At 48.7% G+C, this 26154-nt stretch overlaps 1 protein-coding gene across 1 annotated transcript; it reads right to left on the bottom strand.

The window, feature by feature from the left end:
• Nucleotides 1–5429: 5429 nt before the first annotated feature.
• Nucleotides 5430–22256, bottom strand: CD8B (CD8 subunit beta). The gene is made up of 6 exons (XM_014852787.3): nucleotides 21757–22256; nucleotides 18014–18373; nucleotides 15186–15275; nucleotides 9950–10039; nucleotides 8410–8446; nucleotides 5430–6156 (listed from the first exon to the last, which is right to left on the bottom strand). Exons 1-6 carry the CDS (start codon nucleotides 21797–21799, stop codon nucleotides 6144–6146), a joined length of 633 nt encoding a protein of 210 aa, XP_014708273.1. The 5' UTR covers nucleotides 21800–22256; the 3' UTR covers nucleotides 5430–6143.
• Between the last annotated feature and the right edge of the window lie 3898 nt (nucleotides 22257–26154).

Genomic DNA, 26154 nt, shown 5'->3' with positions numbered 1-26154 from the left:
AGGGCTGTAGTGTCTCAATATCCCATCAGCAGCCCTTGTGAGTGCCCTGTCCACATCCTCTCCAGCACTGAGTGGTGTCACTCGTTTACATTTTCACCCAGCCAGTGACATTTGCATATAAAGGACAGATTTCCATTTTTCTGGAAAATGTTTTCTTAACCGTGACCAAATCACATCTCATGCAATGGAGATGAAATTTTGGTGTCAAGGTCACGGCAAGAGATTGAGAATATGTGAATCAACCTTCTCAAATACACAGATACAGCCAAAGGTCTTAGTTTAGTTTGGACACTAAAAGCAGAGCAGGGAAGAGGGTGGGGAGATTTCCCATAAACATCAGCAGGGTCTGTCCAGGCTCAACTATGGGACAGCTGTCCACTGAAAGGCTCTGTATGTCACAATAGTCAGGAAGAGTTTACAAGGCAAATATCCCGCCCCCATCTCACCTGCCACACCCAGGGGCACGCTCCCTCTGAAATGCCACTCTGAAATGACTTAGATAAAACCACAATAGGATTGTTCCCTCTTCCACTGATAAGCCCCCATGTGCTGCACAGGCAGGCAGAGTCCTGACAGAGGAAGACGTGAAGAACCGTTAGAGCAAGATCGGGCTCCCCTCTGAGGCCCAGCGAGCCTTTCTTCTTGCCTTTTTCAACCCCCACACCGCACGATGGGCCACCAGAGATGGGATTCTGAGTTTCTGTGGAGGTGGGCTTTGAGCAGGGGCCAGGAAAGGACTTCCCCAAGGGCTTGCTTGTCTTGTGGAAGTCAGCCTTCCTCCCCATTCCCAAACCAAAGCATCAACGTAGCTGTAGAGAAGATGATGAGAGAGAAGGAAGGGAGAGCTCAAACTCCCCCTTCTGCCCAGCCAGAGACTCGGTACTCTGAAGCCAGTCTCATCTTTTGTGCTGGACGAGTCTCCCATTGCTCTTTGCTCCCTAAGTCCCCCAAGCTTGGCTGAGGTCTGGAGAGGGATGAGGGTGGAGGGACAGGAGTCACAGCCTCCCTTCTGCCCGGCCTGGTCCTACGAGCCAGCAGGTCTACCAAGCAGCCAGCTTTCGGCCCACAGGATGCTGAAGGGGTGGTGGGGAGGGCTGTGTTGGGGAAAATGGGCCTCCACCTCCCCGCCAACACTTCAAATCTTCCCCTCTTAACTTTGCCCCCACCCAACCGCAGAGACCTCCACAAAATCTACTGTGAGAGGCTGCAAACTCTTCTATCAGCAGAACACAACTTTTTGTGAGGAGGCAATTCATGCCTTCTGCCTGTGTTAACATCATCTGGGTATTTACCTGTTCACTCGTTTATCTTCTGTCCAGGGCTGGCCCCAGGGTGGGGCGAGGGAAGCGTCAAGGGTACTCACTCTTGGCATCACACAAGTGCTGGCCTGTGTCTGTGTCCCCCACAATAATGTAAGCCCATGGAGTTTGAGACAGTCTCTGTCTGTGCTGAATGCATGTTAGTGCCAAGGACAAGTCAGGTGCTCAATTAATATCTAGTCTGTTGAGCTTGTGTTCTCCAAGGTGCTTGTCGACTGTCTTTGACAGAGTAAACATTTGGAAGTGTGGAGAAGTCGAGTCCTCACAGGCTTGAGAAGCTCAGAAAGGCTGGGCTGGGGAGCCAGCAGGAGAGGTGCTGAGAGATGCCCCGAGGGAGGCAGAGCTCCCAGCTCACTCACATCTGTCGGGAACCCGAGGACCTGCTCGATGAGCCTTCTCGCTCAGTTCATTCATGTATTCATTTAGATTCTGGCCTCGAGGCTGAAGAATGCTGACCATTTGTGTGGGTGGCAGGACAGGGCCAGAGGGCTCCCATAGGCCTTGGTGCCCCACAGGGGATGGGAGATTGGGTAGTAAGGAGGTAAGTGTAAGTGCCACGAGCAAGACGTGAGTCCTGGAGCGCTAGGGCTGTCTGTCCTGGCCACCCTTAGTCCCGCACAGGGCTACTGGGGTCACAGAGGGTGCCCCAAATAAATATATTTGAACTGGCCACAGGAAGCCTGAGGAAGAGGAGCAGTAACTGCAGAGAGAGGGTGATTAGTTCATTCATAAGTGACAGACAGGACGGGGGATGGTCTGCAACTAAAAATAGATGAAAAGAAATGTAGGCAGGCTCTGTTTAAATTGAGAAGCCTGAGCTAAGCTCTAGGATGGGTACTTGCATGGAAAAGTCAGTAAATTAGTGGAAAGAACCACGATCGTGGAAAGCCAATGACACTGCAGGGACCCAAGTGCCTTTTTCAACACTTGTGCTTTCAGTTCGATAAGAATCACACATGTCATACCTCTTTCTGTCAATCCCAGACGGAGGTGGGGTTGGGGAATATGATTTCCTTGTGTTTGAGTCGACGCACAGTTATGCAGCCAGGAGGACTCCAGGAACCAGTGACTCAAGGCCACCGAGAAGTGTCGGTGACGCATCTGAGGAGGTTTCCCAAGAAGTGACAGAGGAAATCTCTTTTGTCCTCCACACTTGGAAAGGCCTCTGAAGACAAGGCTCTTTCTCTCTTTCCCTTTGACAGGGTGGTAGATTCGGATCAGCTCGCAGCCTGCACAGGGGCTGGGGATCACTTTCTGAAAACAAGTCGCCCACTTCCTACAGGTAGAGACACAAGCTGCTGGGGCGGGGGTGGGGATGAGTAAGGATGAAAGGAAGGGGGTGGTGGAGGAGCCCCCTTCTTCCTTTGAACTCAGCCCTGCTGGGTGGCACACCTGCAGGCTGGCCCCCAGAATTCTCCACCCTTGCTTCCCGAGGAGAGGAAGGGAGGGGAGGAAACAGTACCGCTCCCAGACCCTCCTGTCTACGGTCATTCAAGGCCCACAGGAAGACCGAGAGGGAGATACTCTTGGTGCTCCCATTTCACAGGAGAGAACTGAGGCTCACAGAGGTTGTGTAGCTTGCGCAAGGTCATACGAGAGTAGAATTAGGCCTTGTTGTCTGGCTGCCTCGGCATGCGTCACAATCATTTCCATCGTACAGATTTGATCATAATTTGTGAACAAATCTCTCATTGATGGATATTTAAACTGATTCCAATTTTTTATTATTACAATGCCAAGAGCCTCTTTTAAAAAAGGTTGTTTCTTTTTTTCCCAAACTTTAATTGTTTTTTTCCCTCCTATTACAAAACCATTAAACGATTGTTGTAAAAATTCACACAGCACAGAAATGTACAAAACAGAAATGGAAATTCCCCAGAGTAAATGCCATTAACAGCTTCCCACACAGTATTATCCTTCCAGACCTTTTTCTACGCATATACAAACAAATATGTCCAAAAGCTGTGATATGTTGGAGAAAAAAATCAAATCTGCAGAAAAATAAGATTCAATTTTCTAAACTCCATATCTTAAGTATTAGCTATTATACTTTAAAGATTTCAATTTTCTGTTTAAAAAACTACAGGCGGAAAAAATCTGGAAGCACAAGAAACTTTCAAATATGGATTTTACACATTTCTGCAATGTTCTGTACTTGGATTTTAAAAATATCTCTTTATTGAAATATAATCTGTATCTATTTCCATATCTCTACATGAAAGTTGACATATCATGAGTATACAGCTCAACGACTTTTTACAAAGTGAACACACCCGTGTCACCAGCTCCCAGATGGAGAAGCAGAACATGATGACCCCAAAACTCATGCTCCCTTCTAATAATCACCCCCACACCAAGGGTAACCCTATCCTGACTGCAAACATATATTTGTTTGGCTTGTTTTTATCTGTGCTTGAATGTTAACAGTGCCCATGGATTTCATTTAAAATGAGAATAATCAACACAGATGTTGTTAAAATACATGCAGATATAGCGCCATCATTTGATGCCAGCTCATTCCTTGACAGCTGCCTGGAGTCCCTCGTATCACAATAAATCTAACTGGCTCCTTTTGATGGACATTTGGATTGTGTCCAACTTTTGGCTAACAAACAGCGCTACAAAGAATAATTTGATACCTCTTTCCTTGCGCACTCACTTTGAGATGTGTTTCTTTAAGATAACACAAGTGGAATTGCTAGTCAAAAGATGGCTAGGTTAAAAACAATTTTGTGTGTGTGTGTGTGTTTGTGTGTGGATATTCTACCATAACGGCCCTCCAGAAAGTAGCAAATGCTCAGTTCCTTCTTCAAAACAAAAGTCAGGTGCTGGGTGCAGAGCTCCTCACCGCAGCCCCCACTGCCAGCTGCCAAGCCGGCTCCGGCTCCATGGGCGGACCAGCGGCTCGGCAGGTGCCTGTGCACAGAAAACAGACCAAGGAGCACACCCCACTCTGGGCTCCCCAACCTCACCCCATGCGAAGTTGCAAACAACTAAACACAATGGCAAAGACAGCAGCAGAAAGATGCTGTTGAATAGCAGAGCCTGTAGTGGGACCAGGGGCTTTGAGGCCCGCTCTCATATCCATTGCCGACTGGGTGTGAGCTCTGGGAGGGAGGGCTGCTCGGCTGGGCCTTAGTCTCTTATCATGAAATGGGACATCTCAAGGCAAGGAGCCCGCCTTAAAAGCCATCCCTGGAGGAGTCTGGTCCGGGCTACACTGGCCCTTTCCCCTACTCCCCTCAGCCTTGGGAGGCAGCGAGTCCTGTTGTCCCTACAGCTGATGAGCAGAAAGCATTTGCTTCTCTTGAGCACCTCTTGCATCCACACCCTTCTAATTGCCACCCAACACACCTAGTTCTGCTGTGCCCTCTGACTCCACAGGCAGCATCTCTGATGCCTGGAGACGGTCACACTGCCCCTTCTTCACATTCTGTGGCTTCCAGAGGCTTCTAAAGAAGGCTAGTTTGCCACTGCCCTTCTTAAATTGCACCTCTCTGCCCTGAGCTGGCCAGGAAAAGCAGGTGGGACTCTCTTCTTCTTTGACCTGGGCAACATGCTTCTGTTAATACAGCCTAAGGTTGCATTCTTTTTTGGCTCAGTAGCTCTTATGCTGCTAAAGCCCAGGGTTGGGAGCTAAGATAAGATCTAGGGACTTTACAAAAGGCACGAGATCATCATCGCCACTTCCCTCTCCAGCTCAGCGTTTTCTCCTTGCATTTTCCTTCTCTGACTGTTGAAGCTGAGAGACAGTAAAAATATTACAGGCCCTGATGGCTCCTCTCATCATCGCAGGCCTTGTGACCAGGAGTCCCTGGGGTACTACCCTCGGTGGAAATGAACAGGGGCTAGTGAAGGCAGCTTGGGAGTGGGCCAGAGGGAGTAGGCCCGTGAGGCACCTGCTGCCTGGCTCTGGGTGTCCTGGGCGCTTCCCAACCTCTCCAGGCCCTCTCTACACCTGCAACAGACAAACGCCGTGGGGGCGAATGAGGAGCTCAGATGCCAAATGAGGACATACACATTTTATCCTTGTTATTTCTTTTCAACTGAGCGTCAACATCTTTGCCTTCTAGATGGGCTTTTGTGCTTTTCCATCACAGGAGCCGTACGCCTCTTTCACTCAGGATTTATTTTTACAACCACGACATTTTAATGAAAAGAACAGAAAATGAGAAAAGAAATACACAAGCCACGGGAGTGCAACAATGAAAGCCGAGAAACCTCCTCAAGGGAGATGAAGTGACCTCCTGCCCACAAAACCACAAGTTTCCAGGCCCAAACGAAGTCCTCAAAAACGAAAATGACTATGGGAGCCAGGTCAGGCCATCTTAGGAAGCCTCATTTCCAATCTGGGTCTGCTCTGTGGGGCTCTCTGTGACAAAGGTCAGCCCCAGGCTGGGAAGACCGGGGAGAGCCATCCCAGGAGACTCAGGTCTCAGTCACTGCCCTGCCAGGGCAAAGCAACTTCCAAGATGGTGGCTGCACAGCCCACACCCAAGGTCCCAGCCCAGTCCAGGGTGAGCACAGGAGCCGGAAGTGGTGTCCTGGGTGGCATTGCTTACTCGATCCTCCAGTATGCCTTGTGAGTTGCAGAAAGTGCCCTGGGGTTCTGAAGCCTTCTGTCTAAGATTCCCGATGACCACCTAAGAAGTTGCTCCCAGGCATGAGGCCCACAGAAAGAACTGGCATTAGTTAAAGCAGGCAGCTTCAGCAGGTCATGAAACGTCCATGGTCGAGTGTGTCCCTTCTCTCTCATTATTCCAGATCTTGCTCATTACTGACCAAAGTATTTTTGTAGTAGGACACCAAAAGCGTATTCTCTGCTCACTTGTAAAACCTGAAAACAACAGCAAGCTGTGAAACCACTTATTTTCAGGCAAATGATATTGAATTTCCTATAACAGAGACAAATGCTATATGAGGACGCAGGGCTCCACTCCAAGTGAGTAGCCTGGGGCCAAGAGTTCTGGGTTAGTTTGTTTTCAGGGTCCATCTTTGTCATTAAAAAAAATTAAAAAGCTCAAAAAACGCAGCCCAAAGAACTTTAGCTTTGAATAGTGTTACTTCCTGCAGAAGCCTCTAAGATAAGCTGTTCACAAATGCACACCAAGGGGCCAGAAGAAGGTGGCCTGAGGATGGGATGATTTTCTGAGGCCAGTTAGAGGCTGGGCATTATCTGCCCCAAATCGTAGCTTGAGTTTGGAACAGCTGATCTGTGAGGCCTGGGGACTATTTCAGCCACACCTGGATCATGACAGCAAAACCAGAGGTGGTTTTCAAACATTTTTTTAGCCACAAAACCTTTTGTTCAACAACATCGTACAGGTAAATGTAACTATAGGCAACAGATGAGAGCAGAGCTGTTTGGAATGAAGAGGGTGAGGGGGCTAGGGCCCCACCCATGGCTACCCCAGCCCCTTCCCTGCCTGAGCTGATCCTCAGAACCCCGGGGATTGCCAAAGCATGAGGTCCTGCATCCAGCTCCTCCAGAGCTGGCGTCAAATCACTGGGGAACAAGTTCAAACGAGGGGAACTCACTCTCCATAAAAGGTCACCACGGGGAAGATTTGAACACCTAAGCTTGGACGAATACACTCAAGTTACTGTCTCTTAAGTAGGGGTAGTTTCTAAATCCAGCACGTAAGATGGAAATTGCACACAATCAAAATTATCATTGAAAACTGCCCATAAAATACAGCAGGTATGTTTAAGCAACTATATATACAAATATAATATATATAATATTATAGAGCATATAATATAGAGAGTTTATATAGAAATTATAATTTTAGAATATTAAAAAATATATTTTGTTTCTTGGTTGTCGGGCTCACAGAGGTGACTCTCATAAGTGACATGAGCTTGTGCTATGACTCCATGGGACCAGGGGCCAAGCACGTTATGGGTATTACCCCAGTAAGTCCTCACGATAGCCATGAGGTTGTACTGTGATCCCACTTCGCAGATGAGGAATCAGAGACTCAGAAAGGTGAAGTGACGCGCCTTCAGTCACACGGTAGATGAGTGGCAGACAGGATTCTAACCCAGATCTGCCTCACGCTGAGCCAGAGCTCTTGAGCACAAGGCCCTGTTGCATCTGGAGGCAGAGGCTTTCTTTTTTTTCAAACACCTCTATACGGAGGTGGTTGTCGTTAATGAAATAGGTAATGTGAAACAATCTCTATTTTGAGGACAAAAAAGCACTCCAAGAACACTGCCCATGGCCCAGCTGGGGTCGGAAGCCCCTACAGCTGGATGCAGCCAGCAGCCTCCGGCCTCTCACAGTCTTGTGGATTTTGCTGGTGCTCACACAGCTCATTGGGCCTGGAGAGGGAGCGCTTTTTAACTCATGTCTATGTGACTCAGCTGGTTGGTTTGCCAATTCCTGGGACCCAGGTAGGGTCAAGTTTGACAGCCAACACCAGCAGAGGAAAGGATTCCCCTGCCCGGTAGAGGACATCGGCCTTGGGGTGAAGAGTCCAATTCTCCTCTTTACTGTCCCATCGCTTTGAGCAAGTCTTTCAACTGGTCTGTAAAAATAACCCTCCTATGTCACACAGGACCCAGTCAAATGAAGTCAGGGGAAGGAAAGAATTTGAGATGCCCACCGCATTCTGTGCACGCAAGAGTCCATTGTGACCATCAGGAGAACTAAGAGCTAAATATCACCGTACTTGAAATACACTTAAACGATTAATCAGTATTTATTTTTTTGGTGAGGAAGATTCGCCCTAAGCTAACATCTGTGCCAACCTTTCTCTATTTTGTATGTGGGTTACCACAGCATGGCCACCTGCTAGTGGTGTAGGTTTGGGGGTCTAGGTTTACGCCCAAGGAACCGAACCCGGGCCGCTAAAGCAGAACGCGCTGAACTTAATCACAGGCCAAGAAGCCGGCCCCAATCAGTATTTTTTTTGCTTAGGTTGCCTCTTTTCCTGAACTCTATCACCCCCATCTCTGTATACAGTCTGTGACTTTTTGGAGGTGGTGGTGTCTGGCTTTGGCTCCTTGCCATGCAGGCCGTGAGCGGCTGCAGGGGCTGAGGAAGCCAGGGCCACACCCAGCACCGCCGCAGGCCCTGAGCACTTACTGTTTCAGGAGGCGAAGCCGGGCTCTCCTCTGCAGGCCTGGAAGAAGAAAACAAGACCACTGGTTGGCTGGGCTGAGGGCCACTGACACCCAGCCCCAGAGAGTGAGGAGGGTGATGGAAGGGGCAGCTGACACCTCAGGCCACTCCCCTGGTGCCAGGCTGTGCTCCAGCTTCACAGAGTTTAACTCCCTTCATGGTCACAGCACACCTGTGAGTTGGATACCACTCTTACTATCTCCATTTTTTTAATATGGGGAAACTGAGGCACAGAGTGTGTGTGTTACTGAGTAACTTGCCCAAAGTCATGCAGCTAGCTAGTGGTAAAGTCAGAATTCAGACTCAGTTAATCTACTCCAGTTTGTGTGTCCTTCAACATGCTATCCTGCCCTTCACAGCAGGTCAGGAATGAGAGATCATATAGAAAGACGGTCTTAAACCAGAGCATGTGTACTCGGGGGACGTGAAAGGTTTCCCATTGGGATTTAGGGAGGAAATGTGAGCATATCTATTACATGTTTATCCCATCCTTTATTACTTTTTATTTTTGAAGCACATTTAATAACATACATAATACATTAAATAAATATAGCTAATTACAATTAGTGTTTATAATTTTCTAATTTTTTACCCATGAGGTCCTTGATCAAAAAAGTTTCCAGACCACTAAACTTTAGTTGGATCTTAGAACGGAGGAAATGGATCTCTTTGTGCTGGGCAATTGTATGCAGAAATGTGTGCAGGATGCATTTTTCTGGGGAGGGGGTCCGTAATCGTTATCACATGTTCAAACGGGTCTGTGACTCATAAAACAGCCACTGATCTAGGCCATGCCCCTGCGGGCCACTCCCTCCCATTTTACAGAAGCCCAGGGAGGGTAAGTGAACTTGCTCAAGGTGGCACAGGTGAGCAGAAAGCCAGGGGTAGAGTCTCGGGCGCTGGGCTCGGGCAGCTGTGCCGGCTGCCCCTGCTGCTCCCCTGGGGTCCCATCGGAGGAGATGATTCCCACCTCCAGAGTGGCCGAGCGCAGCAGCCATCTCTGAGTTTTCCTGCAACATCACAGAGGAGGAGGAGGATTTCTAGCTTCTGGGAATATAACCCAAACCCAACCGCAACCTCTTCTGTACACCGCTTCCAGGCCAACCACTCGTGGGAGATCCCAGCTACTGAGTACGTACCCATGCCGTGCACTTTGGGCAGGTCTTTACAAAAGCAGCCCTGGGAGGTAATACGGTTATCCCTGGGTGAGGCTGCTGAGGCTCAGAGAGGCCAGGACAGGTGCCCAAGGTCACCAGATCAGGGAGCAGCTGAGCTGGACTCAAACCCAGGTTTGCCTGACTCCAGAGATAGTCTGGTCTCTGATCTCTGCGGCACGGCCTGAGGCCAAAAATCACCTCTGGCACTAGCTGGGGCTCTGGGGGGCAGTGGGGCAAACTGCCACCAGGCTGCCATCTGCCCTGCTCCCCTAGAGAAGGAAGGACCCTCAGGGACATCTTTAACAGCCAAAGGGGTCACCATGATGGCTCAAGAGGGTACAACTTACAGTGTATATGGATAGCTACACCCAAGGACACCAGCAGAACCAGGACACCAGCCACCAGCAGGCCGAGGGTGATGGGGCCACAGGACAGGCCTGGAAAAGACACCCATATCGAACATTTGAGACATGCAGATAAAAACAAAGGGAGAAACCAACTGGAAGCCCCACCTCCCAGAGAATACCACTGTTTGCATATTTCCTTCTAGTCTTTTTTCTAGGTACTTTAGACACATGGAGATAATTTTATATATAAAATTTCATGTCCCACATCCAACTTTAAAAAAATTAATTGACGGTCCCGCCTCGTGGCCGAGTGGTTAAGTTCATGTGCTCCGCTTCAGTGGCGCAGGATTTCGCTGGTTCAGATCCTGGACGCGGACATGGCACCTCTCCTCAGGCCACACTGAGGCGGCGTCCCACATGCCACAACTAGAAGGACCCACAACTAAAAATACACAACTATGTACCCGGTGGCTTTGGGGAGAAAAAGGAAAAATAAAATCTTTTAAAAAAAACTAATTAAACTTGGGAGCTATTTTTGTTCAGAGGAGATACACAACTTTCATGCCTGGCAATGGGATTTTGACTATTTATTTTTAAAACTCTTAATTTCACAAGAACTAGCTGAATATATTTTCATTGTAAAAGATTCAAGAATATGGTTAGAGTGCACCTTGGCATCCTAGCTCCTTCGCAGAAGTAGCTGCCATTGTTAACTTGGTACCTTTCTCTTTGCACTTACACGTATATAATTTCCATGGACACATATAGTTTTGTTTTTTTTTTAGAAAAATACAGTGGCTTATGTGTACAAATTGTTCTGTAACCATTTTTTTTTTCACTTAAACATTCCAGCACATTTTTTTTTCCTAGCAGAGTAACATCTGAAGTATGGATGTATCACCGACTATTCAGCCATCAACGGATATTTTGTTTATTTCCTGTGTTTTACAAATATCTCTGCAGAGACCATCCTGGTACGTTTCTCCTTATGTATGAGTCTGCCTGAGGCCAAGATTGAAAGAGGGAATTATCAAGCCATAGACTATGTCCATTTAAAGTTGTAATAGATACTGTCAAATGCCTTCCAGGGAGGCTGCACTGATTTCCATTCCTAACCACCCATCGTGCACCCTGCTGACTCTTGATATATCAGATTATATATTATCATATATAAAATAGAGTTTGTATTATTAACTCAGCAAAGTTTATATTATTAACTCCCCAAACCCTTCTCTGACACCCTTCATGCCCCCGTGGCTGGTTCCTGGGAGCAGCTGAGAGGCAGACCCAGGACCCCTGGGTGAAAAAAATTAGAAAGAATTTTGGATGTCAGAGAAGGGAGAGAATGTTTACTGAACAACTAATTGCTAAGTGCAGCACTAACTGCAAACTTCCATCATGTGAAGAAGGAAGTTATTACTATCATTTTTATCTCTCATTTTACAGTTCAGAAAAACCAAGATTCAAAGAGGTAAAATTACATGCCCAAGGTCACCCGGCTACTGAAAGGCAGGGCCAGGGTGTGGACTGAGGTCTTCCAAGTTCTAAAGACCCTGCTGGTCCCACCATGACAGCTCGAGGGCATGAGAGGCAGCGGAGAAGGTGGAGGGGCTGGATGGGAGAGAGCTCACCACTGCCAAGGCTGGATGGTGTGATGTGGGGAGGAGATTCCTGCACTGGGTGGAAGGTTAGGTGATGCCCTGGAGAGTCTTTCCCACCTCTGAGATGCAAGGGTTTCTCTCTGCCTCCCTCTCATCTCCTCCACGGTCTCCCAACTTGGATGAACCTCAACAACATGAGGCAAAGTGAAAGAAGTCAGGCATGAAAGACCACATATTATATGGTTCCGTTTATAAGAAATGTCCAGAAGAAGAAACTCTATAGGGACAGAAAGTAGATCAGTGGTTGCCAGGGGCTGGGGTGGGAGTGGAGACCAGCTGTAAACATGCACAGGGGATCTTATTGGGATAACGGAGATGTTCTAAAACTAGATTGTGGTGGTGGCCGTAGAACTCGGTGAATTTACTAAAAATCATTGAGCTGTTTGCTTAAAATGGTGAGTTTTATGATGTGCAAATTATACCCCGATGGTGGAGGTGAGCACAGGCTGAAGGCCTCTTCCTTCTTGGGGGAGGCGGTGGGGGAGGCTTCCTGAGGAGTGGTCCTAACTGACCTGGAGGCCCGAGACACAGCCACAGGTCCACGGTGAAGCACGCTCACCTGCCCAAAGTGTGACTCCACGAGAACCTGCTGCTCCTAATAAAGGCAGAGAAAGCCTGCTCGTGCAGGGAGCCAGTGGCCAGAGCCACCCCAGAGACACCTGGCCCAGCCTTCCTCGCCTTGCTTGGGTCTCAGTGTCTCCTGAGGTCTGGATCTCACCACACTGCTCCTGAGAGAGCGGTTTAGAAATTGTCCCCTAGCACCTCTCTGTGTTGTCTCAAGCCCTCAGCCTTGGGGAGCAGGCCCCTCCCATAGCAGCCCTGTGGGTTTCATTCATGATTACAAGCGTTGAGCTCTGACTGGGTGCCCTGCCAAGCTGACTGCCTTGTATGGTATCTCATTTAATCCTGCCTTCCCTTTAGCCAGGTAAACATCCCCATTTTACAGATGAGGAAACTGAGGTTCAGAGAGGCTGAATCACTTGCCCAGGGTCACACAGTATAGGCAGTGGTAGACAGGGGTTCACATCAGGCCTGGCTGACTTACACTAGGTTACATTGCTCCACAACCCCCAATGCAACCGCCACCTACTCCCTCCACCCCCCACACTCTGCCATCTTCACACACATCCTGGTCATTCTTAATAACCTACTAATGTTGGATTTGCATCTTACCCTGGGATTTTGCTGAGGGTTGATATAAGAAATTCAAAGGCTTTTTTTTCCTATCATTTATAAAAGTGTCACTGAATTCACTATTGTTCAGTGGTCCTTATACAAGGATGAACAGAGCAGATTTCTTCTAGAATTTAGTGCCAGAATGAAGGCTTTGATGCCTGGGGTTGTTTCTTTCCGTCAATGTGGTAGGGGGCCTTGGTGGGGCCATGTCACTTGGAGTACTCCCTCCGTTTCAGCTGAGTTTGCTTGCTCCTCCAGTGTCAGAGCACAGACCTAGTTTTTGCATCTTCATCTTAATGGCTCTACAGTCACATGTCGCTTAACGATGGGGATAGTTCTGAGAAATGCGTTGTTAGGCCATTTCGCCATTGTGGGAACATCATAGAGCATACTCACACAAACTTAGATGGTGTAGCCTACCACACACCTGGGCTACATGGTACTCATCTTACGGGACCACCATTGTATATGTGGTCTGTCATTGACCGAAAAGTCCTTACATGGTGTGTGACTGTATTGTATTTGCCCTTTGTGTCCTTTTTTGGTTGCATTCTGTCTGAAACCCTTTAGCTGAAGTTGTGGGGCAAAAATATTTTATACAACCGGGTCATTCTGTTCTCCACCTTTATGATCTCCAAGACTTTGCCCTCCTGGACACGGGATCTGATTTTCTTCTTACCGCAACCTCAGGGGGCAGATTCCCCCTCCCCTCCCCTCGATCCTGTTAGACACCTCTCCCCAGACTCTTTCTGGGGCTTTGTATATTTAAGACAAAGCAACCCTAGCAGCATGAGGCAGCCTTGGTGTGGCTGCTTGTGGTTTGTTCTATAGGTAGGAGCACGTGGCACTTTCTGTTTGTCATCAGTAACTTTTGGGGGACAGAGGTCAGTATTTTTCCAGAAGCACATTTGGCCAATGGGTTCAAGGAAAGTGTGTATGTGTGTGCGTGTGTGCATACTCCAGCTGCGTGTCTGGTGCTTACAGCACAGAGAGGTGAGTTTGTTCGCTCATTAACAAACATATATGAAGCTCATACCATGTGTCAGGTCCTCTGTTAGACATCAAAACTGGGAATGTCTAAAGTGTTGGTCCTTTGGGTTGGGTTCTTTGTTTGTTAATAGCTTTGTTCAGATATAATTTACATACCATAAAGCTCACCTGTTTAAAGTGTATAATTTAATGGGTTTTAGTCTCTTCATGGAGTTGTACAACAATCACCATAATCTAACTGTAGAACATTTTCATGCCCTCAAAAAGAAATCCTGTACCATTAGCAGCCACTCCCCCTTTCTTTCTCACTCCCAGCCTTAGCAACCATTAATCTACCTTCTGTCTCTATGGAATGTCAAGTTCTGGACATTTCATATCAATGGGATCATGGAATACAGTAGCCCCCCTTATCTGCGGTTTTGCTTTCCACAGTTTCAGTTACCCACAGTCAACTATGGTCCAAAAACACTAAATGGAAAATTCCAGAAATAAACAATTCATAAGTTTTGAATTGTGCGCCGTTCTGGGTAGCATGATGAAATCTTGTGCCATCCAGCTGTCTCGCCCAGGACATGAATCATCCCTTTGTCCAGCGTATCCACACTGTATACACCACCTTGCCCGCCCATTAGTCACTTAGTAGCCATCTTGGTTATCAGATTGACTGTTGATATCACAGTGCTTGTGTTCAAGTAATCCTTATTTTACTTAATAATGGCCCCAAAGCACAAGAGTAGTGATGCTGGTAATTCAGATATGCCATTGAGAAGTTATTGTCGTTAATCTCTTACGGTGTCTAATTTATAAATTAAACTTTATCATAGGTATGTATGCATAGGGAAAAACGTAGTATATATAAGGTTTGGTACTATCTGTGGTTTCAGCCATCCATTGGGGGTCTTGGAATGTACCCCCTGTGGATAAGGGAGGACTACTTTACGTAGTCTTTTGTGACTAGCTTCTTCCACTGCATAGTATTTTCAAGATTCATCCACGTCGTAGCGTGTATCAGTACTTCCTTCTTGATTATGGCAAATAATATTTCACTGTATGGACATTCCATATTTTGTTAAGTCATTCATCAGTTCGTGGAGCTGTTTCTATTTTTTGGCTGTTGTGAATAACGCTGCTAGGAGTATCTGTGTGCAAGCTTTGGGTGGATACATCTTTCACTAGGTTTTGTCCTGTGATGATTTGTGAGTGCGTCCCCCACTAGACCGTGAGCTGCTGAGGACAGCTCTGCTGTCACATTCAGCTTCCCTTCTGACCCCAGCTCGGGGCCAGAGAAATAGGCTAGAGAGTCCACACTTGGGAAGGGCCTATGGAAGAAGGAAGGAAGGAAGGAAGGAAGGGAGTGAGTGAGAGTGTCTGCCGCGCTTCTGCGAGTCCAGGGGGATGGGAGAACTCACCCTCCTGGGTCACCGGGTTTGGGGGCCGGCACACTTTCTTCTTGGGGGTGGGCTTCGTAGTGGGTCGGGCAGTGGTGGGAAAGACATCAACTATGGAAAGCAAGCAAGACACATATCTTAGCCAGGTAAACAGCAGGTGGACTTAGAGACGAACTTGAAATTGCAATTCCTACATCCAAGTACTAAGGCCCTATGACTGTCCTCTAGGCTGCCCCAGGGCGTGAAGGTCACAGAGCAACCGAAGCTTTGATCTGCTTCCCCAACTCTATCCATCTCAGGACCTAGGGATGGGGGTCAGCTTGGTGTCCTGGAGAGACAGAGGCTCTGGAGCCACATGGACCTGAACAGAGCCCCAGCACCCCTGATTAACCACTGTGTGACTTGAGGCAAGTTCTCTCACTTTTCTGTGCCTCAGTTTCCCCTTCCGCTGAAACAAAGATGACCCCCATCTCCTTCTTGGGGTTGTTGTGAGAATTAAAGGGGACAGTGTGCCCCACAAAGTGTGCAGTGGACATGCCTCACCTGGCGGAAGACCTTGAGTTGAGGCTGGAGTCCCCAAGCCCTTTAATCCAGCCCACCTGCCAATCCCTAAAGAGGGAGAGAAGCTCATAGAAAGGAGGTGGGTGCCCTTTTCTGCATGTACAATACCATGCAGGCTGCATATTTTGGGATTTGTTTTCCTTCTCAGACATCTTTAAAAATGACACACTATCAAAGCTAGAGGGACCTTGAGTCTAGTCTCAATCCTTAACTTCAAAGGTGAACACCAGCGATGTGAGGCATGGCGCCGCATTCTGCTGTCTCCCCAAGCCTCACGGCTCAGCAGTGTTCCTTCCCCTTCCTTCACACCCGAGGAGGCACCGAGGTCTCTCAGCTGGTCACTGGTCCCACAGGACCGCAGGGCCTTGGCTGACAGTGGCCTGGGTCTGATGGGCATTTGTGGGGAGGCTCGTTCCATTTTCATTTCTTCTTGCCCAGAGCTTGGTCCCCCTCATTCCTCCTGAGCCTCCCCAGGCCTCAAATCTCCCCACTTCTCTCCTCTTTGAAAGGGACCAGCCATTTGAGCCCAGGGGTGCTTAAGGGGCCTGAAAAAGGCCCTGTCTCTCCCCAAATATGTTTCTGCCATCCAGGCTCCCTCCTTTAAAGTGCACTGCCCTCCTGGTAGGAGGGCGGGCTCCGGCTCTGGATACCCTACCCCTGGGAGATGCTCTGGTGGCAGGGCCACGCGTGGGGAGGGACTGCCTCTCCGGGGGAGCTGAGCAGCGTGAGGGGCTTGGAAATATCAGAGCCAGGAGTGAGTGGGTGGTGGCGGAGGTGAGGGGAAGCTTCTGAAAGCTAGTTTTTCTTATTTCACCATCCACCTTTCTTAGTTCCTGAAATCTCATGAGTGGGAAGATGTAGGGCTTATAGAGACAAAAACAAACCAACCCCAAACCCCAAGCCCAAAAAGCTCAGTTTTCAACACAGGAATCAGTCAACAGCCCCTGAGGGATGCCTCTGCTTCTTGCCCGAAGATCTCAGCCCCCCACCCCCACGTCCTGATTTAAGACCCCAGGCTGGTGAGACTGGGGGACAAGACCATCACTCTGCTTTTGTCTTCCTGATTGTGCTGCTGTCCCCAGCTGTCCCTACACCTCCCACATTGAGTGGTCTAATTCCTGGAGGGGGGGTCCTTGTCACTCTCAGGGCCCCCAGCCTGAGAAGAACCCAGGGGACCAGGAAGTGGGACAGTGGGAGGCTGAAGTGGGTTGGCCCCAGCCATGGGCTAGCCTGGGAGGGGGCTAAAGCTAGCTGTGGGCCTTTGAGAATTTCTGCCACGATTGCTTCATACCTTCATAGCTTAATCCTCTCTGTCTGACATGACAGCCACTCGCCACACACCCTACTGAGCACGTGAAACATGGCCGGTCCGACTCAAATGTTGTGTATATGTAAAACACTTATCGAACGCTTACTATGAAAAGGGAATATAAAATACTTCAGTAATAATTTTTATATTGATTATGTGTTGAAAGGATAATATTCTTGATAAATTGGGTTAAATAAAATATATTGTCTAAACTAATTTCCCTTGTTTCTTTTTACTTTTTTGAACATGGCTATTAGAAAATTTTAACTTACATCGGTGCCTGGACGTGTTGACTTCACTCATGAGGAACTGTAGCTTCCGGGGGGGGTGGGAGGAGGGGGTCATGAGGTCCTCAGCAGCCCCGTGATGCAGACGAGAACACGAGGCCTGGGAGGGGAGTGACCCACCACGGGCACACAGTGAGTTTGCAGCTGGGCTTAGGGGCCAGTCTCCACATCCTTGCAACTCTGGGTGTGGGTTTGGGTCACAGGCCCCCATGCAGAATGTGAAGGCACTTGCGCCTCCACTCGCCTTAGAAATGCTCTCCCTGGCTATGTCCTTGAAGCAAGGACCTTCTTTCCCCGTGTGCAGACTTGGAGGGGATTTCTGAGACCACCATCAGGCCTGGGGACTCAGCCCAATCCAGTCACAGCCTCCGGTGGGCCTGATGTGGCTGAAGGACAACACTGTCCCCATAAGAAGCAGTGATGTTTCTAAGCATTCCATCTACAGTGGGCATCATCACTCTCCCAGGGTGGTTGGTAGTGTTAAGTGAGATAATTATGTAAAAAGTCGTGTGTGCTTGGCCCTGGGTAAGCCTCAAAATGTATGTTCTGTTACATCAGCCACACTGCTATTGCTCATGGCCCTTGCCCCCTCCTTCAGAATGGGGCTCTCTGACAGTGGGGGCAGCCCCAGGGCCTGACACGCACACAGGAGGTGCTCAACACTCATCGATGGCATTGAGCCAGCTTCTTACCCACACTTAGCCGAGTTCCTGTCCCGAAAGTCAGCTCGGGGGTTCCGATGATCATGCAGAAGTAGACGCCACTGTCTTCAGGCTTCACATGTGCGAGATGGAGAGTGGACCTGGATGCATCCTGAGATAAGGTTAGCTTCTCCTGATCCAGCTTTTCACCATACACAATTCCTTTTATGGAATCCCAGGCGGCCAGGAACTCTTGGTGACTGTCTGCGCTTGGGGCCTGGCGCTGTCTCAGCCAGTAAATGCGCTTGTTAGGGTAGGTGGTTCTGGCTTCGCAGGTCAGTACCACCATTTGGTTGGTCTGAACCATTTGGTACTCAGGGTTCTGCTGGAGCACCGAGCTGCCGTGGAGAGCTACGGGAAGGAGGAGGAGCGGAGACTGTTAGCATGTTTTCCGGGCCATGTTGTGGGGCGTCAGAGTCCCCGAGTCGAGTATCAAAGGAAAAGCCGTGGGAGAACCCGCCCTGTTGCAGGGGCCGGGGGCTATGTTAAATGCAGCTGGGGGACCCAGAGCTCGAGCACCCCGCCTCCAAGGACATCACCTGCAAGACCATGCTTACTATGCCCAGCTTTACAGAGAGGACCGGAAGAGAACTGCTATTTGTGATGACATGCTTATACGCCCGGGTCTTTGCATAAATTATCTCGATCCAGTCTCAAACTTATTTTGTGATTTTTATCCCCATTACACAGATGAGGAAACTGAGGCATGAAGTTATTTGTTCAAAGTCCCACTTATAGCTAGTAAGTGACTTGGGATTCAAACTCAAGCATTCGAAGTCTGACGTGAAGCCCGGTTGCCTTTCATGTTGGCCAGCTGTCACTCCACGTATAGCCCTTCACTAGGCTCTAAGCAGCTGAGGAAGACCCAGAGCAGGCTGGGACAGGAGCTCAGAACCAGGGGCAGAACAAAGAGCCGGTCCTGCTAATCTAAAAGAGGACCAGCCACCATTTTTGGACAGCGATGATAACCAGCAGCAGGAACTCACTGTCCCCCAGTAGGCACAATTATAACCCAGCACTCCTCAACCCAGCAACTGATAGGTCACTGGATCCCCATTCCAGAGTGGAAGGACGGACACCCCTGAAGCAGGGCTGGCGGTTCATTTTAGTCTCAGACGGGAAGCACCGGCAAGTAGGAGCTTGTTCACTGAAAACTACAGCAGAATCACAGACCTGGCCTTGAACACAGCCCCTGCCCCGTGCCAGTTGTGGGACCTCAGGCAGGTCATGGAGCCCGTCTCCTCCTTGTAAAAGGAGTGCGGACTGCGGCCGCCGTCCTGCCTGCCCCTGGCGGGTCAGAATGGCTGAGAAAGCAGACTGCAAACTGGAGAGCACTGTACGCGGGTAAATCATCATCTACGTGTCTCCCATCTTCAGGGTTTTACTATAGCCAACGAAATCTTAAGGAGGAGGATTCGAATGGGTCCTTCACAGCCAAGCCCATGAAGGTGCCAGCAAACCGAGTCTGACCTGGTGAGCCTTTCATTTCAGCTGTGGAGTCGGAGAGCTGCAGACCAGGGCAGAGACCCAGGACAGAGAGGCACCGAGAGGACACAGACCTGAGTGGGCAGAGGGGGCCAGCGGGAGTGTGTGTGCGCGTGTGTGCATGGTGTGTGTGTGCGTGCGTGTATACCCAAGGGGAACCGGCTCACTGAGGTAGTGGCCCGTATTCACAACGCTGTGTGTACTTGCGACTCAGGCTGCACAGCCCCAGAGCGGCCTTCTCTAACACTGATGAGATGGACTTAAACTTTTTCTTTTTTTTTTGAGGAAGATTAGCCCTGAGCTAACTGCTGCCAATCCTCCTCTTTTTGCTGAGGAAGGCTGGCCCTGAGCTAACATCCGTGCTCATCTTCCTCTACTGTATATGTGGGATGCCTACCACAGGGTGGCTTGCCAAGCGGTGCCATGTCTGCACCCGGGATCCAAACCTGCTAACCCCGGGCTGCCGAAGTGGAACGTGTGCACTTAACTGCTGAGCCACCAGGCTGGCCCCTGCCTTACACTTTTTGACTCCACTCACAGACCACTCCGAGTTTCCACTTGCATCGAGAATGAAGTGGTACCCTGGGCCCAAAGGGTTGCTGGGCCTTCCCTTTTCTCCCCAAACACCACGCTGCCTTTTCAGCGGAGTAGAGGTTCTTCATTGTTTCCGGTCCCTGACCTCTTGTGGAAGACAACGAGAACAGATAACGCCAATATTTATCGAGCCATGCTGCGCATGGTGCGCGCATTATCTCATTTAATCCTCATCAAGTCCTGTGGCGGGGGGATACTGTTTTACACCCATTTTACCCATGAGGAAACAGAGGCTCAGGAAGATAAAGAACACGCTCAAGGTCACGCAACCTGTATGTGGTGGATTCAGATTCAAACCCAGGCCTGGGACACCAGAACCTCAGCTTTGAGCTGCTCCCTGAATTGAGGAAACCTGTGACCCTCTCCTGGATTGCTGTCACATGCTTGTGTGCACGCAGTGGGGCCGCAAATACACAGACTCGAGAAGCCCTTCCAAGGAAGCCCAGAAGGGCCTCCCTGAGGGGTTACAGGGTCAGAAGGGGCCTGGCTGTTTGTGTACTTGCCCCTCCTGCGTCCTGACATGAAGACTTCCTGGCTGACACACCCTGGTCTCTCTCAGGCCCACTTGCTTTTCAGCCCCTGAGGACTGAACACCCGGCCATGGCTGAGCCCCTGCTACGTGCCGGACACAGACCCAGGCCTGGCCACACCTGTGGTCTCGTTTGATCCTCTCAGTAACCCAGTGATTCCATTCTCAGAGGGACCTGCTGTTTCTAAAATGATCGGCAATAACTTCAGTCGCTTTGAGTGGCCTAGACTAGCTTCTACTCAAGATGTGGTTGAGCTCCCTGGGTCAGAGCCTGCGCTGGCAGGCCTTGTCACCCCCTGGCAGGCTGACTAGCTTTGGGGTTTTGGAGCAAGAGAGTAATCAGCCAGAGGTCGGTGGGCAGCTTGGGGTGGAGGGGCTTCTTCCAAAAGGCAGTCTGCTGGGCTCAGTCAGGGGGACAGTCTAGATTCCCCTACCTTCCAACCCCAGCACCGCCTGTTCCTGGAGCCACACTGCACACGACCCCCAGCCCCGGGGCACACTGGGGAAACAGAGGACCCTGCTAGAGCACTCTGCTGTGCTTGTCTGAGAGCTGGCCATAGCCTGGCGTTGGGCCAATCGTGCACCCAATACTTCCCCGGAAGCAATAAAAATGTCTCTACAGAACCGTGGGGTCAAGTGTGGCGCACCAGAGCCAGAACTGGGCCCCTGGCACCTTCCTAGGGACACATCCCTGTGGGTGCATCCCTGAGGGGACCTGGACAAGGCCATTTTTCCTTCTTCTCTGGACCTCTTCTCTCTCCTTTCTTCTTTCCTATCTCCTTTTCTTCCTCTGTCCCTCCCTCCCTCCCTTCCTCCCTCCCTCCCTCCCTCTCTTCCTCCTCTGTTCCTGCCTCCCCGTCTCCTAAGTCTAGGCTTTTGGGCAGAGGTGGCCTCAGTCCTGGGGCTCCTGAGACCCCCGAGGTAGTGACCTCCCCGGGAGGAGCTTCCTTTCCACCCTCGGGGGCTATGGGCGCCGTGCGCCTCCCGGGTGCCCCCGCGGCCCCGGGCTCTGGGCTCTGCCTCCTACCGGGACAGCCTTTGCTAAACTCCACGATTCAGGCTCCTCCCGGGGCCCCGCGCGGACCACCCGTCCGGCCCCGTGCGTCCCGCGCGTCTCCCGCCTCACCTGCGAGCTGCGCGGCGAGGAGGAGCCAGAGCCGCGGCTGCATCTTGGCGCGCCCGGGACACCTGGTCCCAGCGGGGCTCGGCCGAGACCCTCCCGGCGCGGTGGGTGGGGAGCGGGACCGGGCGGGGCAGCTGAGGGGCGGTGGGGAGCAGGGAGGGAGGGACCCGGCGGGTAGGGGCGGGAGTCTGGTGTGAGGATGGCGAGGTCTCCGCCCTCATCCTCCCCGCATTTCGAATGTCTTGGCTGCGTTTCCAAACAGCCCACTAGGACCCCTGTTTTCCGGTAAGGAGGTGACATTGCTGTCCTGTGCCAAGAAATTGCACGTGTGTGATCGCCTCCTGCCAGGGGAGGTGGTCAGAACAGGGTCATGGCTTCAGTGACAGTTGAGGGAGCTGAGGCTCCGAGAAGTCAGGGTGCTTAACGTGCCACAGGACTGCACGGTGGGGCTGGACCCTAACTCCGGTGGCTTCTTTTCTTGTTGAGTGTGTGTGCTCACACTCGCCCTGCTTTCCTGCTCTGCAGATGCCCTTAAGCTCTGTGTGGCTGTTGAGCAATCCAGCCCTGATCATGGGACTTGACAGGGTTGTCTTCCTGTTCAGACGGGGGGTTAGCAGAGGAAGGGTGTTGGGGGACAGGGTTCCAAGGACAACTGGTTATGTGAGGGCCTGCAGGTGGAGGGAGCCTGGGGAGGGCCGTGGGAGGAGGCCACAACATCAGCAAGGACCTAGACATGCGGGCCCGGTGCCTAAGAGCTTGGAGTTTATCTAAGAGGTCTAAAGCAGGCAGTGGGGCAGGGACACTGCCACGTTCAGTGTCCAAAGCCAGTATCCTTTCCATCCCATTCCTGCCCCAGCTCCTTTGCCCACGGCTGCTGACAGGCACTGCTGACCTGAGTTGGAGAGTTCAAAGTCACTAAAGGGGAAGGAGCCTGTCCGGAGTGTGAGGCGAGTCTCTCTGGGTATTTCCCCAGTTCCCAGGAACAGCTGCAGAGGCCTGAGCATACACAGGGCAGACCGCCCTGGGGAGACCACGCACTACTGTGAGCTTTTTTTGTTTTTAATTGAAGTGAAATTCACGTAACACAAAATTAACCATTTTAAAGGGTACAGTCCAGAGGTATTTAGTACATTCACAATGTCGCGCAACCACAAGCTCTATCTAATTCCAAAACTCTATCAAGATTCCCCCAAATTTTCATCTCCAAAAGAAATCCCTGTACCCATCAAGCAGTCATCCTCTATTGTCCCCTCCCCCCAAATCCTGACCACTACTAATCTTCATTTTTGCCTCTATGGATTTATCTATTCTGGACACTTCGTCTAAATGAAATCATACAATATGTGGCTGTTTGCATCCGGCTTCTTTCACTTAGTGTAATGTTTGTGAGGTTCATCCCCGTTGTAGCACGTGTCAGTACTTCATCCCTTTTTATAGCTGAGTAATATTTTGTCGTATGTATATGCAATATTTTGCTTATCCATTCATCTATTAATGGACATTTGGGTTGTTTCTACCTTTTGGCTATTGTGAATAATGCTGCTATAAACTTACTTGTACAAGTATGTGAGAACTTGTTTTCAATTCTGTTACGCTTTCAATTCTCTTTTTTACACTTTCAATTCTCTTCCACTCCTATATATCTCAGGGTGGAATTGCTGTGTCATATGGTAATTTTATGTTTAACTTTTTGAGGAACTGCCCAAGTGTTTCCCACAGCAGTTGTGCCATTTTGCATTCCCACCAATGACATATGAGTGTTCCAATGTCTCTGCTTCCTCACCAATGCTAGTTACCTTCTGGTTTTTCTTTTTTATCCATCCTAGTGGCTGTGAAGTAATATTTCATTGTGGTTTTGATTTGTATTTCCCTAATGGCTAATGATTTTAAATATCTTTTCATATACTTCTTGACCATTTGTATTTCTTCTTTGTATGTCTATTCAAATCCTTTAGCCATTTTAAACACTGAGTTGTCTTTTTCTTGTGAGTTATGAGTTCTTTATATATTCTGGACACCAGACTCTTCTCAGATATATGATTTGCAATTATTTTCTCAATATTACTGTTGGTTGTCTTTTCACTTTGTTTATAATATCCTTTAATGCACAACACTTTTTAATTTTGATGAAGCCCAATTTATCTATTTTTCTTTCGTTGCTCATGTTTTTGGTGCCATATCTCAGAATCCATTGCTAAATCCAAGGTCATGAAGATTTACCTTGATGCTTTCTTCTAAGAGTTTTATAGTTTTAGCTTTTATATTTCAGTTGTTGCTCCATTTTGAGTTCTTTGTTTTTTGTTTTTTTTTTTGAGGAAGATTAACCCTGAGCTAACATCTGCCACCAATCCTCCTCTTTTTGCTGAGGAAGATTGGCCCTGAGCTAACATCTGTGCCCATCTTCCTCTATTTTATATGTGAGATGCTTGCCACAGCGTGGCGTGATAGGCAGTGTGTAGGTCCGTGCCCAGGATCCAGTGAACCCCAGGCCACCGAAGTGGAGTGCATGGACTTAACTGCTATGCCACTGGGCCACCCCCTTGAGTTCATTTTTATATATGGTGTGAGGTAGGGGTCCAATTTCATTCTTTTGCATGTGGATATCACATTGTCCCGGCATCATTTGTTGAAGAGACTCTTCTTTTCCCTTTGAATATTCTCTTCACCCTTATTGAAAATCAATTGACCATAGATCAATTGAGCAATTGATTCTCAATTCTATTCTGTTGATATATATGTCTATCCTTATGCCAGCAGCACACTCTTGATTACTGTAGTATGACGATCAATTTCATGTCAACTTGACAAGGTCATGGATGCCCAGATATTTGATTAAACATTATTTCTGGGTATGCCTGTGAGATTGTTTCTGGAAGAGATTAGCATTTGAATTGGTGGACTGAGTAAAGCAGACGGCCCTCCCCAATGTCACTTGAGTATCATCCAAGCCATTAAAGGCCTGACTAGAACAAGAAGGCAGAGGAAAGTTGGATTTCCCCACCTCTGCCTGTCTGCTTGAGCTGGGCAATCTCCTCTTGCCCTCAGTACTCCTGACTCTCAGACCTTTGGAATCAGACAGGGGTCTACACTGCTGTCCCTCAGCTCTGAGGTCTTTGAACAACACCACTGGCTTTCCTGGGTCTCCAGCTTGCAGACAGCAGTTCATTGGACTTCTCAGCTTCCATAATTGTCTGCGCCAATACCTTATAATAAATCTCCTATTGGTTCTGTTTCTCTGGAGAACCCTGAATACTACACGTAGCTTTGAGGTGAGTTTTAAAATCAGGAAGTGTGAGTTTCTTCTTCTTTTTTTAATATTGTTTTAACTACCTGGGGCTCCTTACTTTTCTTTATGAATTTGAGAATCAGTTTTTCCATTTCTCCAGAAAAGGCTGTTGAATTTTGATAGGGATTGCACTGAATTTGCAGATCACTTTGGGTAGTGTTGCCATCTTAACAATATTAAATTTTTCAATCTGTGAACCCAGGATGTCTTTCCATTTATTTAGGTCTTCTGTAATTTCCTTCAGCAGTGGTTTTTAGTTTTCAGTGTATAAGTCTTTCACCTTGGTGAATTTATTCTTTGGTATTTTATTCTTTTAGATGTTATTGTAAATAGAATTGTTTTCTTAATTTCTTTTTTAGATCGTCCATTGCAGGTGTGTAGAAACACAAATGATTTTTGTGCGTTGATCTTGTACCCTGCAACTTTGTTGAATCTGTTTATTAGCTCATTTTTTGTTTGAATTATTTGAGATTTTCTGCTTGTAGGATTATACCATCTGAGAGTAGAGATAGTTTCACTTTTTCCTTTTCAATTTGGATGCCTTTTCTTTCTTTTTCTTATCTAATTGCTCTGGCAAAACTACCAGTGTAATGCTGAATAGCAGTGGTGAAAGCAGGCATCCTCGTTTTATTCCTGAGCTTGGGAGCTTTCAGTCCTTCACCAGTGAGTATAATGTTGCCTATGATTTTTCATAAGTGTATTTTATCATTTGGAAGACGTTCCCATCTATTGCTAGTTTTCTGAATGTTTTTACCATGAAAGAGTGTTGGATCTTGTCAAAGGCTTTTTCTGCTTCAATTGAGATGATCGTGTGGTTTTTTTCCTTTGGAGTGCATTACATTGATTGATTTTCTTATGTTGAACCACCCTTGCATTCCTGGTATAATTCCCATTTGGTCATGAGGTGTAATCTTTATCATATGTGGTTGGATTTGGTTTGCTAATATTTTGTTGAGGATTTCTGCATCGATATTCCTAAGGGATATTGGTCTCTAATATGACCTTTGTACAGAATTAACTCCTGAGCTGTTTTGGCCTGTGAAGACTTTTAGCTCTGTGGCCATGTTTGTGCTGTGGTCAGTGAGGCAGAGGCATTAATGACTATAAATCATCTA

The sequence above is a fragment of the Equus asinus genome, chromosome 6, assembly GCF_041296235.1.
Source record: "Equus asinus isolate D_3611 breed Donkey chromosome 6, EquAss-T2T_v2, whole genome shotgun sequence".
Classification (NCBI taxonomy): Eukaryota; Metazoa; Chordata; class Mammalia; order Perissodactyla; family Equidae; genus Equus; species Equus asinus.
This window is presented reverse-complemented; position numbering and strand designations above follow the sequence as displayed.